Raw genomic sequence first — 15,071 nt, 5'->3', positions numbered from 1 at the left:
GCCTGTAGAGAAAAAAATCTAAAAGAATGAGCACTAAAATATCAGTGATGATTATTTAGGTGGGAGAGTAATGTGTGACTGTTCCTTTCTATATTACGTATTTGTGTAATATTTTAATTTTTTTGGCAGCAAGCATGTTTCAGTTTTGTAATAAGGCAAAACAAAAAAATGTTAAAAGTCATCTTTGAACATTACTAATAACATGGGGCAAATTCATTTAAGGTTAAATGCAAAAATCAGAATATGAAACTGCACGTAGCTCCAATTTTGCTTTAAATCTGTTTACATACATACATATGAAAAAATGTATAGAACACCAATATGTTAACAGGGATGAAGTCTGGGCAGCACAGTGAAATGGAATTTTAGGTTTCTTCCTTTTATTTCCCAAATTTTCTACAATGAAAACCATTCCCACTAAGTCTTAGAAACAAAGAGTTAATAAAAAGTTAAATTTCCTTGTTGCTGGGCCCATAAGCCTTGGAAGTGCTAATTTCCATTGTCAATCTTTAAAAACAACATTAGGGACATCCTGGCTTCAGGATGCTTTCCAGATATTAATACTGTGCTCTTTCCACTGTATCACGCTGCATTCAAGGGACTAAGGTAACATAAGCATTGGAAAATGTCTGAGAACAGAGGCGATATAACTTATAAAAATCTTAAGAAAAATGTCTGGGAAAGAGAATCATGATTTAAATGAGGATTAAATGATCATTTTCATTTATAATTATAATTTAAATGAGGGCTAAAACTTAAGCAATGTACAGCATGATGACCACAGGTAGGAATAATGTATTGTATACTTGAAACTGGCTAAGAGAGTAGATCTTGAATGTTTTCACCACACGCACACACACACAAAAAGATAACTGTGAGGTGATGGATATTTTAATTACCTTGACTGCAGTAATCATTTCACAATGTATGCAAATGACAAAACATCACATACAAGATGAATATATAAAATTTTTGTCAATTATATCTCCATAAAGCTGGAAAAACTACACTGAACAATAAAATTTGGGGTTTAAAAATAAAACAATTTTTTAATTAAAAAAAAAATTTTAAGCAGCCCTGCACAGTACCAGTGCATTCTAGAAAGCACACCTCAAAAATGCTGGAGTAAATTATTTATGAGATACTCTTTATCAGGTTGTATTTATTAAAATTCCATAGAAATGCAAGTTTTAAAGTAGCTTGATTTAAGGTAGGTTCTGCCTTCATGACTAAAACTGATACTGCCACAAGTTGAGAATGGAAAAAGTTGTAGAAGTTAGATAATAACTTGACTAAAGGGAAGAGAAATATAATAATAATAATAATAAAGGAAAAAGAAAAACGTGCAAATAAAAACAACAATAGTGCATTAGCTCCTACAAAAAGATCCTAATTAGGACATAAAACATGTCTAGTAAAAGCAAAACTGGATCTTGGTTCTGCTTTAGGAAGAAAGAGGGAGACTCATGGACTGAAAGAAGGAACATGGCGGACACATGAGGAACCAGCTGCAGCGGTCACAAGGGGGGCAATAAAAAGCAACTTGCGGGCCTCCCTGGTGGCGCAGTGGTTGAGAGTCCGCCTGCCGATGCAGGGGATACGGGTTCGTGCCCCGGTCTGGGAGGATCCCATATGCCGCGGAGCGGCTGGGCCCGTGAGCCATGGCCGCTGGGCCTGCGCATCCGGAGCCTGTGCTCCGCAACGGGGGAGGCCACAGCAGTGAGAGGCCCGCATACCGCAAAAAGAAAAAAAAAAAAAAAAAAAAAAAAAAAAGCAACTTGCCAGGACCCAGAATAAGTGTTCAAGGGCTGGGAAATAAGCTCCACTGCTAAGCAGAGCTGCTATATTCATCATGAGCCTACGAATAGCCCCGTGGTCAAGAGGGAGAAATGTGAATAAACTTCCTTGTGTCTGAGCAGCAGCAGTGTGCGTTAGTTCAGAAGACACAGTGTGCAGCCACTAGATTCAAATCCTAGTCCTGCTCCTCACCAGCTATATGATGCTGGGAAAGTTACTGAAATACCTGGGCCTCATCTTCCTCATCTGCAAACTGGGGAACAGAATCCTACTACCTCGTAGGGTTGCTCTGAGAATTACAGAGTTAATACATGTAACCTGCTTAGACAGAGCCTAGTAGTGTCACATAAGTAAGTAAAATAATAACTCACACCTATTAGCTGTTGACTGAAAAATTATAGAGAGGTAGGCAGAGCTCTCGTTTACCTTATGATTCTTTTCCCCAGATGTTCCTCCCAAGGCTTAGAAGTTATAGTGCCGTTCCTCCTCCATTTTCCTTAAAGAGACTAAATTCACATCACTTTAGTCTCTTTAATGTGGCATGGCACAATGGAAGGAATACAGGCTTTGGAGGTGGGCAAACCTGAGTTCAAATCCTAGCTCTTCCACATACTAGCCATGTGATTTTGGACAAATTATGTTCTGAGCCTCAACATACTCATTTGCAGAAAAAAACAGAATAACAATACCTAGACTTACTGTGAAAATTAAATGTAATAACTTAAGTAAAGCAATCTTTTCTCCCTTAAATTGCTGGTAAAGTTACAGGTACCATTCTTTGGGGTTAGAATTTGGCAGTATCAAAATTATAAGACAATACTCATCATTTAATCTTCTTTTACTTCTGGGAATATCTGAAAATTAAGATGCTCTCGGTGCTACTACAATAGAAAAAAAGGAGGGAGGCACCAACCTAACTGCAAGAATAGCGTACTAAGAAAACGCTTATGACAAAAGAGAAAAAAGAAGAATATATACAGTCATTAATGATTACATTTTAAGAGTACTGCATGAAATAAAAACAAGTTACAAGATAGTATTCAAGTATTCAGGTGTGATCAATTTATTTTTAATTATTTCTTTGGATATTCATTTTTGCAATGAAAAAAGTATGAAGATAAACACCAAGATATCAATAAATGATATTTTTATTTCTTCCTAACACTTTTCCAGACATCAGAATGTTCTTTGGTGAACATGTATTCACTTTATAATAACAAAATCAGTTCATTTAAAATAAGAACATAAATGTATAAGGGGAAAAAGATGAAGAAAATTAACTGAAATGCTAACTGTGGTTTTTCTCTGTCTTGCAAAGTTTCTATAATGTGGTTAATCTCACTTTTAGGCTGAAAAGAAAAACATTGTTTTAAAAGCATCCTCCCTCAAGCTTGCCTTTCCCTAGTTAATACCTGTCTTTCCTTCTCAATCAAAATTCTTGAATAAAAAGTACTGTATTCTTTGAGAGTTTCAAAGATATACTCCCCCCAAACTTAAGAACTGTGGGAAATAGCTTATCTCCAAGAGTCAAGCATTAAAGGCAACTCTTGCAGGGGTTTGGACAACCCAGGCCTGCTGAGTTAATCCTTTACTACAACAAAGAATGAAATCACAGCAGAAATATATATATTCTAAAGTCAACTCTAAAGAGGCCAGCCAAGTGATTCTTGGCCCCCCAAACAGAAATCCAACTAAAACAAGATGGTAAAATTACAGTTTCCACTGAGGTACTGAACTACAAGGGCTGCTGCACACCAAAGGGAGACTCCACAACAAAATGCAGATTTTACAAAGAAAGAGAACCAAAAGGAGTCCCATGACGCTGAGACTCCTCTCGGTCACATCATGAATATAAACAGTGAGTGGACGGGTGAGAGTTCTCTGCTGTGAAGAGAGGACGTCATGAGGAAGACGCGTGGAGTGAAGCACTGACGTGCTGTGCGTAAATCCAGGCCCTCGCGCCGAGCCGCGCGTGGGGGGCTCAAAGGGCCTAGTGAGTGAGATGAACAGGTGACCCCTGAGAGCCGGGTACCGGGGTTTCTAGAGAGCAGAAGGAGGAGAAGCCATGTTGATCACTGAGATAAGAATGCATGACCAGGGCAAAGAATCAGCAATTCCAGCAAGCAGAGGTGGACCACAGGCCAGAGGCAACAGTGGGGTCATCTTCCAATCAGTCCAGCAGTGTCCTCAAGCAGGCCAAACAGGCCCTAGAAGGAGGAAACTGTAGGTGGACCTAAGTTCCTAGGAGCTATGAAAGGCACCAAATAAAGCTCACCAGCATAACAATGCATCCCTCCAGGTCAGGGGAGCAGCCGGAATGGGCGCCTCCCAAGAGACTCTAAAAAGCCCACAGGACAGAGTCAGCTTTAACCAGGTACCAGGCTCAGAGAGCCACGTAAGAACAATCCTCGTTCCTCACCATTCCTTCCTCCTCCCACCCCACCTTATCTAGAACCCAGTAAGGTCAGAAACAGGAAACTGGGGGGTCAGAGGGGACACAAAAGGACAGAAGCCAACTATACCACCTTCTCTGACAGCAAGTGGTTGCCAACTACAAATCTTAACTGGGAGAAAGAGGGAGAAAAAGTCTTACCTTTGAACGAAGGCTGAGTGTTGATTAATACACTGAACTGGATACTTTTAATTTTTAAATTGAGCCTATGTTTTGTGACTTCTATTCCCTAAGATCACTGCCACTTGAATGCACCTTTTGTCTTTCACTTAATGAGCCATGTTCATTAAACAGCTGTTGAATCAATAACTTGAAGAGTGAATAAAAAGGCATAAGGCCTGATGCCTTCTCATAAAAGGAAAAAGCTTTCCAAGCTGAGTGCATTTTAAAGAGATGGTGAGAGACAAAAATAAAGATTTATTTTAATCATCTCCCACAAGTTATGTATTCAACACATTGAGTACATACCTAAAGAAAGAATATATCAATCAGAACATAGTTTGGTCCTTCCTGGGAGCACAACCACAGCTACACTGGGAAACTGTGGAAGTGTCCATCTCAGGATGATGCTGGGGACAGAGCCTTTGGGCTCCGAGGCTGGACCCTAAAGCTGAAATGAAGGGGGGGTGGTTACAGACCCTGAATGACCCACCAGGCCTTGTGGCTCACCCATCTCTAGAGCGAAATGAATGTCCTCACCATAGGCTGCTACCGCTGGACCTCACATTCATCAACCTCCCCTAACTGCACCTGACTCTAGGCTCCCTAACTAATGTTTTAGATCAAAACGAGTTTCACTCAAGGGAAAGTGCCAGCTCATTTGAGAACTTTATTTCTCACTCTGGTAAGTCTGTACTGGTTCCCACCTCAGGACTGTGTGGCTTGAGTTAGCATGATATCCTGGGTACTGACAGCCATCTGAGTCTTCAGAGGGATGACTCCAGCTGTGCCCTGAGACTGCCAGCTGTCCATCCCAACGGTCGACTCTATTTCTACTCTCTACCTCTGGTTCACTCCGTACCTCAACAAAAATAGGTTTTGGCCTTAATAATCCACTGAAACTACTCTTCTTAAGGTAACAATAACTTAATGCCAAGTCCAGTAGACCCTGAGGATGTGAAAAACTACATAGATGTGGTCAGGAGATATGAAGAAAAAGTCAAAGAACAAGGAATTTTAGAAAGATACAAACTACTAGGTGTAAAATAAATAGGATACAAGGATGTAACATACAGCACAGGGAATGTAGCCAATATTTTATAATAACTTTAAATGGAGTGTAACCTATAAAAATAGTGAATCACTATGTTATACACCTGAAACTAATATAATATTGTAAATCAACTATACTTCAATAAGAAAAAAAGAGTTTTAGAAAGAAGTGTTCATCAAGGCCAGTGTGAGAGAACATTCCACTAAGATAAGGACTGAGAGGCACCCATCTGATCTGTTGACAAGGAAGTCCCCGGTCACTCGTCCTCAGTGGTGTCAGGGGTGGGGGGAGCAGAAGCAGGCTGCAGTGAGCGTCAAGCCACAGCAGGTGACCATCAAAACACAGCTGATTAACTGCAGAGGGCTAAAGAGTGAAGGGAAGGGAGAAAGGGAAAAAAGTGAAGACATCGTTCAAGAAGCTTGGTTGGGAAGAGGAAACAAAGAAACGGTCAACTGATGGAGGGGTTATGCTTCTGCAGTTTTAAGAACAGACCCCAAAGAAGGATCCAGTTAAAAATACTTAACCCTGAGTACTTACTATGGCAAAACTCTAGGAGTTTACACATAGTAAATCTTTTAATCTTCACAAACCACCCAATAAAATAGGGAATAATATTATCTCCTTTCCACAGATAAGGGATCCGAAGTACTCTGGGGGGGGGTCTCTGAAGAGCCACAGGAAAAAGCATCAGCTTCAATGCACTCCAGGCAAAGAGAGGAGGAGGGAGCGTCACTAGAAAAGGCAGCAAGGAATGAGTTAAAAAAAGAATAGGTGGAGAGTGGGCCTCACTTAGAAGGGTGCCTCATTCTTTTAGATTGGAAAACAGGAACTAAGTTCACATGCCTGAAAACCCTTACTCATCCCTCAAAAATCAGCTCAAACATCGCCTACATAACAACTGTTGAAGTGTGGATACAAACAAGTTAGCGAGAGGACGTGCCCAGGTGATGGCCCTTATATTTAGGTTGGGTTAAGAGTGGGAACACTCTTGACCATGACAGGGGAAGTGCACAGGAAGACAACCAAATCCAAGAAATGTAACTGAGCAATCGCACCGAGGACTCAGCTTGGATTGGACACCCCACATCAATACAAGGCTGGGGTTTTGCCGGGTGAGACAGCAGGACAGCCGAGGGTCTTGATGGGAATGCAACGCGGGTGATTAACTATGGTCTCCAGACTGGATGTGGAAGATGCCAGAAATGGGCTGTAAACTGGAGACAAGGGGATCAAGAGTCTGGTGATCAGAGTCACCGTGAGAGAGCGCAAAGAAACTGCAGGAGTTTGTTTACAACGAAAGAGGACGAATCAAATTAGGTTGGGTGGAGACAGCTCTCTGCTAAAGGAACACCCACTTCTGCCTACTTTGCTGTCCGCTCTTTCTCCACCAAGCAGTACATACTGGATTGGAGCTGCTTAAAGTCCTGTCCTTAGCCTTCTAGCTCTACTCGCTGCTTCCAGCGTCCTCATTCACATCCACAGCATAATTCCCACCTAACAACCCATGTCCAGGCCAGCTCCCTCTCTCCAGATGGCCCCTGGGTATCTCCCACTGGACTTTAAAAGCCCCTGGACATTAAACGTCTTTCCCCAGATGAGCTCCTCCCTCTCCACACCCCCTGCCTCTGTGAACCGTAACACCACCTGTCTACCCCAAGTCACCTTCAACTCCTCTCTCTCTCCCCCAGTCCAATGGGCTTGACGGACACAGCCTACCTGCCTGCACATCTTTAGAACCCCTCTTTTCTATCCTGTCCATTCTCACGGCTACCACCTTCACTGGGGCTGTGAGCATCTCCCACTGGACTCTAACTGTTCTCTGGGCCCCTGCTGCTGGCCACCCTGTTGCCTTGACCTAAGTCTGTCCATTAGAAGCTCCCCTCCGATGTTTTAAAAATTCAGATTTCTGATTCCCACATTAGCCCTTCTGAATCTGACTCTCTGGGAACGGGACCCAGGAATCTGAACATTCAGAAAGCTCCATAGCTGCTTTTGTGTGGCCATGCCACAGGCAGCATATAGAAAACACTGCTCACATCCGCAACAATAATCCGTCTTGCCTGCCACAGCAACGTGAAGCCTTCCCGACTAGCGTTCTATTAGATTTTCACCTTCTTCTGCTCCCCGGACTCTGCCCTACCATCTGGTCCTGGCTGTGCTCCTGAACAGGGGCAGCTGTGACCACGCCTCCCCTTCTCCCTCTTCATGTTCCATCCCCAGCTCTCGACTCACCAGCGCTCTGAATGACGTCACTGCACACCTCTGTGCAGAAACTGCTCCCTTCAGCTGTAAGCAACAATCCCCCAGCTCATCACCTCCCGCCTCTCGGCCAGGCCCTGCGCAGGCTCCGTCCCTCATAGAGGCTCTCTCCCCACTTACGTGCCTGACAAACTCTTACTCATCCCTCAACATCAGCTGAGATAGCGCCCACACTGGAAGTCTTAACCATGCCCCTCCCCTGCCCAGCCCACGGCTGCCATAAACCTGCAGCACCCAGTACAGAAGCTGTTTCATTTCTTTTTTTAAGTTTTTCCCCACTACACACAGAACTCCTCGAGGGTGGGACCTATACCTAGAATACAACAGACACACAATTAATGTTGGTTGAGTCCATGTTAGAGTGAGTACACTGTGAAGTGAATAAGTCATGGGAACACTTACTAACAAATGTAAGAAATGATACATCTATTATTCAACACGTAATTGAGTGGTAGCATTCGTCTCTAAGCAAGGGTCTAAGATAAAGCATGAACACAATTCCTATGCACTTTTATCCAGTCATAATTACCTGACAGGGCAGACAGCAATACAGTTTCACAGACATGGTCACAAATGCCCTTCCCTTGATTTACTGCCCTGGCAGCACCAGCTGTCTTCAACACCTTGAAAACGCCCTGCTGTGCCTGTGTGAGAGCCTTTGTGCCTGTTGCTCTCTTTCTGCAAGATGCACACTTTTCAACAAAAACTGACAGGTGGGTTCCTTCACGCCATGTGGGTCACCTTCCCAAACATCTTCGCTGACCACACCTGCTAAAGCAGCATCCTTAGCATTCTTTTAGCGTCCTGCTAAAGCCCTCCATAACCGCAGTCTATGCCACTACCCTCAGATTTTCTTCATGAGGCTTATCACTGCGTGAAAACACATAACTTACTTATTGGATGTTGGTCTCCTTCATCCTGTGTACCACTTTATCCTCTATACATGAACAGTGTGTGGCTTATGTGGGTAGTAAACAGACACTTGTTGAATAAATAAATGAACGAGTGAGAGAGGGAGGAAAGCAAGTATAACACAAACAAACTATCTACTAGTCACAGATGTGGGAAATACGCCAGTGGTAGGAAATGGCCAGGATTTTTCCCTTAAAAAGAGAACGTTATTCAGCATCCCTGGGGGCACTGCTAGGCAGATTATTCATCCTCGGGACACTTACTCAGGATCAGAACTCTGAATTACCAAAGGGCTACACAACTTATCTAAAGGAAATCACTTCCCGCTCGGTGGGGCGCACTGCAAAGAAAAATTTCAAAGCAAAGTAAATTTTCCCACCCAGACTTGCTGAAAGACCAGTCTTGGAAAACCAGTGCCTAAACACCACTGTAAGCTCTGCAAACACTGGCACCAAGACTTGTCTAATGTCGCATTCCCAGCCCTTCACAGTTTCCGAGATGCTCAAAATGTTTGTTAAATGAGCATATAAGACATGGACTTCTGAGGAATGGCCATTCCATCAATTCTTATGCTGTGGATACATTTATTTTAGAAAAAGGGCAAGACAGCTAAGGAGGAGCCTTTGGCCTAGGCCTCTCCCTGGGTAGCAGTTTGGCTCCTAGAATTCAATACTCATCAACCATGTGCCACAGGTAATCACATATTACTACCTTCCCCAGAGTCACCCTGTATCAAATCTGAAACACTTTGCCAACATAATAGCTAATACAGCATAGTAACCAATTACAGATTGTGCTTCCTTTTTAAATTCTTTAATGTGTTTTCGTCAGCAAGGAAGGATAGGTCAAAATGATGAAAGGAAACAAATAAAATTGAAGAATTCTACCATTAATTTCATATCCACCACTGTATGGCTCACAGATCCCAGGAAAATCACACCACCTTTTGACTATCAGTTTCAACAGTCATGTTCTTTTTCTAAAGGGTAGTTTGGGGAAGATTAATTACCTAGTAGTTGTAACATACTCTGAGGCCAATGCCTGAAAGATGCCATAAATCAAATTAAGTATGAAACAAGGGAAATCACAAATATTAAACCCACTTCAGAACCTGAGAAGTTGAGAAGTGAGGAAGATTTATAATTATGCCTGTTGCCCTGATACTAACTTACTCCCAGGCTAAGATATGTATTCTCAGAAAAAGATTCCCAACATTCACAACAGATCACTAATATTTGGAAATGTCAACTGCCTCTGTACTCAGTAAGGTTAACTTCACATGTATAGAGATATGAAGCGTTAACAGTGACAAGCAATTGCAAAAATTATAGCTATTCAAACAATTCACTGTTGCTGTGTCAGTGCCTAATCTCAGTGCTGTTTAGTTAACATACAGTCCACCTTATCAAAAGTCAATTAAGCCATTTCAATGAGAAAAAGAAAGTCGTTTAAAAGGCTATATATATTTCCCTGCCCTCTATCTGCTGACACTCCACAGCTGACACTCCAGTAAAATATAGCAACATCCAGCAGCAATGTCTCTGCTTTCGTGCCAAACTACTTCCAAACTTCCTTCCACTTTCAAGTACTTTAATCAGTTTTTGTTTGTCTAAAAACTCCTAAGAGAGACTGAGGAGAAAAAAAAAATCTAAGTAAAACTAAGGGGTCAGCTCCTGAAGCAGAGGTTGGAATTTGCATCCGGGGGAGAGCCAGTTCGGTCCCCTGTAGCCTAAATGAATGGAGCAAGGTGACTGGGAAGGGAGCAGGCTTCCAGCATCGTTTCCACCCGGACAGCCTCTTCTTTCTAGCTGGCAAACCTACCGCTGAGGGCAGGGGGCCGGGCCATAAGACCAGGGCAACCCAGCCAGACCCTAACTGCCCAGCCCACCTGCAGCAGCCCCAGGAGCATCTGAGCATCGCACCTGGGGCTCACAGGTGGGGGGCTGGCGGCTGACTCAGTCCCCACTGACCCCTCCAGGCTGAAATGGGGGCGGTGTCCGCTGCCCCGCAACGGGCAAGAACTACCAAGGTTCCGGCACAGGGACGGCAGATCGACCCCCAAACCGCCTGCAACCCCGAGGGTCCCCGCTGCCCCCAGCCTCCTCAAGGAGGTACCCAGTGTGGTGTGTAGGGGACAGCCAGGATGGCGGCGTCCGGTACTCACAAAGCCCACTGGAACCGGTGCTGGTGAACATGGTCCCGCCGGACCGAGGCCCCGCGGGGGACAGGGGGAGGGGAAGCGGAGGTGGAGGGAACCCGGAGACCGCGCAGGCGCACTCCTGCCGGGCCGACGAAACCAGTAACTCGACTCCACTCCAGGGGCCGCCTGCGAACGGCGCATGCGATGCTTGTCTGCCCCGCCTTCCCTTCCGGCCGGGGAGGGGAAGTGCGTGCGAAGCGAAAGTGGTCCGCCTCTTCGGGTTTTTCCGACGGCCGCGGGAGCCTAGGAAAAGGAGTGGGATGGCGTGGAAGTAGCGGGTGTAACTCCTGGGAGCCGCACACTGGTGCATTAGCGCCGCCACTCGCCCTGTGGAGCTACCAGAGCAGCTAACTCCTCTGGAATGCCGGCGCGGAAATGTTCCTCGCGACCTCTAACCTCTCCCGGGACTGCACGCCCGGTGCGTTCCACGCATGCTCAGTCTTTCTGGGCCGTCCCGGGAGCTGGCTCCCCGGCTGACTGTTGACAGAACTGTCTCGAGTTCCGGTGCCCAGACAAGTGCAGGAGAGGCAGCTCCTCTGAGGGAAGGGGAGCCGGAGCTGGAAGACCCTCCCTGTCGCGGGGAGGGCCCCCCTCTTTTCCCATGTCGGTCCCGCGCGAAAGCCCCCGAAAAAGCGCCAAGCGCCATGGTCACTGGACCCTCACCCCTCCCCGCCGCGGTGGCCTGTGTCCAGGTGTCCCAGGCGCGGCGAGTCTGTGGCGGAGCGACCCTGCTCCCCAAACTTCTTCCCTGGAGTCCCTCTGGACCCATGTCGTTTAAATTTTTTTCCCTTGCAAAATTTTTACTCCTTGCCAAAGCAAAGTCACGGTTTTTAAAGTGAGTTTGAACTTGAAAACTTTAATGTTATGCAGTAGTTACAGAACGCATATGGGGAAACGGACCAACTCTGAGGCTAAATGAAAAGGATAGGCTACCAAACTATGTACGGTATACTTTTAAAATAGAAAAATTCTTTTTGAGTGCTCATAAGGGCCAGGCAGTATGCTAACTCCGAAATTTGTAGATCAATAAAACACAGTCCCTGCCCTTAAGGAGAGGTGACAGTGGGCCAAAATATTAACACAGTTATTTCTAGAAGACAAAAGTATAAAGTGACTTTTATTTTTTTCAGGCTTTTCTTTATTCGTGAAGCGTGTTCACAATCTTGAAATACGTTTTATGTTTAACTTAAGATTCATCCAATTGAGTTATTTTGCCGTAAAATGGTACTCTCAAGGTCCTTTATGTTTGCAGAAGCTGTCAGCTGCAGCCAACGTAGGACAGTGGTTCTCACGGTAGGTGTGGGGACCGCCACCCACCCTTTAGGGAGTACCAAAGGCCAAAGCTATCTTTACAGTGATATAAAGATATTATTTGTCATTTTTACTCTTAATCGTTCAGGAGTATCCAGTGGAGTTTTCCACTGCACATTCGGAACAGTTGTATAACTTAATGAGCCAGTATTTTCCAGTTGACCAATACATGATGTTACAAAATCATGCATGGGTAAAAGATCAGTTTAAACTGCAAGATAAACCAATAAATTTTGGTGTCAACAGTACAAAAGATAGGGTTTCAGACTTCTCATTGCAGCTAGTCTTTAAGAAACTACCATTTGTTAAGCTGCGGTGTCATATCAAAAAAGAATATCCAGGGCTTCCCTGGTGGCGCAGTGGTTGAGAGTCCGCCTGCCGATGCGGGGGACACGGGTCCGTGCCCCAGTCCGGGAGGATCCCACGTGCCGCGGAGCGGCTGGACCCGTGAGCCATGGCCGCTGAGCCTGCGTGTCCGGAGCCTGTGCTCCGCAACGGGAGAGGCCACAACAGAGAGAGGCCCGCGTACCACAAAAAACAAACAAACAAACAGAAACTATATATAATTTAGATATTAAGAAAAGAAATTGAGAGTACTCAGCTGAATATTTGAAAATGTCCATGCTGGCAACATAGTTTTTTTCTAATTCATGTAGATGAACCCATCAAGACCAAGTGAATATTTTATAAAGAGAGACACAGAGTCGGCAAAGATAGAAACTTCAGAGATTTAAGGAAAGTTTGGAAATCATAGTATTGTCCTTGAGATGTTTTTTGATTCAATCTGAAGGATATGAGGCACCATTTCTTATAGAATAGCACAAATGACACTGGAAATCCAAACAATATAAGGGAAAATTAATTGTAACTGCTGTATAAGAAGTCATTTTTATGAGAGAAAGAAACTTAAATGTTTTCTTCTGTTAACTGAGCAATAATGTTGTATGTAGGAGAATCTATGAGAAATCCAGAAGTAGAAAATAGGCTCTGAAATGATCTACAGTCAAAAGAATGTTGCAAGTGAATTGCAAGAAACTTCTATGATAATGAAGCTTTACTGACCACAAATGTTAAGGTTCATGGGAATAAAAACATTGGGCAGAAAATTTATTTCCATATGTATGGACATTGGATCCTAAGAGTTGTGAAAATTTGAAATTCTTTAAAATTTTTCACAGGAAGACCTTTTTCGTTTTCCAGTGTCATTGGGCAGCAGATGGAGCTGCAGCTACAGTCCGCCAGTAAAGTAGGGTTGTAAACAACTCACAAGTAGCAACAGCCCCATTGGTAAGTCACTGCATTACTCGTTGACAACCTCACTCACCAAAAGCTTAGGGAAAGGCCCACAAGTCAGTGAATGTTATCACTGCTATTAATAAAATTTAAATTAATGCCTTGAGTAAAAGATTATTTTGTAAGCTTTGCAATAACATTGAAAAGGAGTTTGACTGTCTTATCCTACATATAGAAATAAGATGGTGATTCCAAAGAAAATTGTTTTAAAATATTTTATTTATTCTTTAATACTAACATGCATTTTTGTTTTCAACCAATAAAAATTAAATAATGGCATCAAAATATTATGAAGAGATTTGACATATATTGCATATGTATCAGAAATGTTAAATCAAGTCCTTAAACTGCAAGCGAGATTGATATTATTAAAGGGGAAGGAATTAACATGAGATTTTTCAACAAACTTACTTGATTTAAGAGAAGCTCTCTTGCCCAGAATTTTCCCAGTTCCTTTATCCATAGCAGGATAAGATAAGGATAAGACTAGGTCTAAGATACTGGTTTGGGATTATATTGCTAATTTTGATGCTATTTTAAAATAATGAGTAGATCTAAAAGTCAGTATGGATCTACAATATCAGATTTGGTGATTAATCCACTTGAAAATGGTGAAAGATATTAGCCAATGTTTGCAGAAAATGTTAATTGGGCTAAAACATGATTTGGGGACGAAAGAATTATTTAATTATGGAAAGATTTGGATTCAGCTAGGACTTCCATTCATCCCCCTTTAACATGGGAGCTACATTATTTATTATAATATTTCCAAAGGCATATTTAGGTGAAGAGTTTCACTAAACAATTCTGGCAAAAGCAACAAAATGTAACAGAACATCTGAGATTTCTTTTAACAGAATTAGGACATCATTAAATTTCATCAATCAGATTTTTTAAAATATTTGAGATTATTACCATCTGTTTTACTTTGGGTCTCCCCAAAAGCAGACTCTGAGGCAAAGTTTCAAATTCAGTTTCAAGTTTCTCTGGCAGTGGTCCTAGAAAAGACCACTGGGAGAATGGGAAGGGAAGGATGGATGCCAACAGAGATGAATTATCAAAAAAATTAGCACTGTGGGCAACTGAGCCAGCGCCCCACAGTCATGGTGCCAGAGGCGGAGGCAGTTGGGGTATTTATCCACTGACTCCCATGTGTTACTAAGGGCTACCCCCAAGCGGTGCAGTTCCCCAGCACTTCCAGCCCCTGACGTGAGCGGGCAGAGGCTCTGGTGGCAGAGCCAGAGCTGCGGTTGGGAAGTCTGCTCTCACGCTGCTGGGACTCATGACAGGGCACTGACTCTACTGCACCATCCTGCCTCTGGTTTTCTCGTTTGTGTAGCACAATGGTAAGAAAGCCGTGCTGAGAAAATTACATATGGAAATCAGGGTGTGGGTTTTTTTTACGGAAGTGATGGGTTGATGTGCCTTTTTCCCCCCAGTCTTCCTCCAGTTCCCACCTTAGAAGTCCACTGCATCATTTCTCTAGAGTTCCTTCCTTCCTTCCTTCCTTCTTTCTTTCCTTTTTTTCTTTCTTCCTTTTTCATCTCCGTGTTCTATCACATAGCAAAGGATGTGGTCTCCAGGGTCTGAGTTTTAGAGACAGAACTTATGCCGTACCATGTGGTGGGATTTCA

General features: G+C 43.5%; 1 protein-coding gene across 3 annotated transcripts in view; it reads right to left on the bottom strand.

Moving 5' to 3' along the window:
- Positions 1 to 11,233, bottom strand: part of UBAC2 (UBA domain containing 2) — a 164,873-nt gene extending 153,640 nt beyond the window's left edge. The window contains exon 1 of one of the 3 annotated variants that reach the window (XM_082602506.1): positions 10,798 to 11,233. In XM_082602506.1, coding sequence (XP_082458632.1) covers positions 10,798 to 11,143 — 346 coding nt within the window. In that variant the 5' untranslated portion in view covers positions 11,144 to 11,233. The remainder of the gene's footprint in view (positions 1 to 10,797) is intronic. The other 2 variants (XM_082602505.1, XM_082602507.1) reach the window with 2 other exon arrangements.
- Positions 11,234 to 15,071: the final 3,838 nt, after the last annotated feature.

The sequence above is a fragment of the Mesoplodon mirus genome (assembly GCF_964341445.2).
Source record: "Mesoplodon mirus genome assembly, chromosome: 17".
Taxonomy (NCBI): domain Eukaryota; kingdom Metazoa; phylum Chordata; class Mammalia; order Artiodactyla; family Ziphiidae; genus Mesoplodon; species Mesoplodon mirus.
This window is presented reverse-complemented; position numbering and strand designations above follow the sequence as displayed.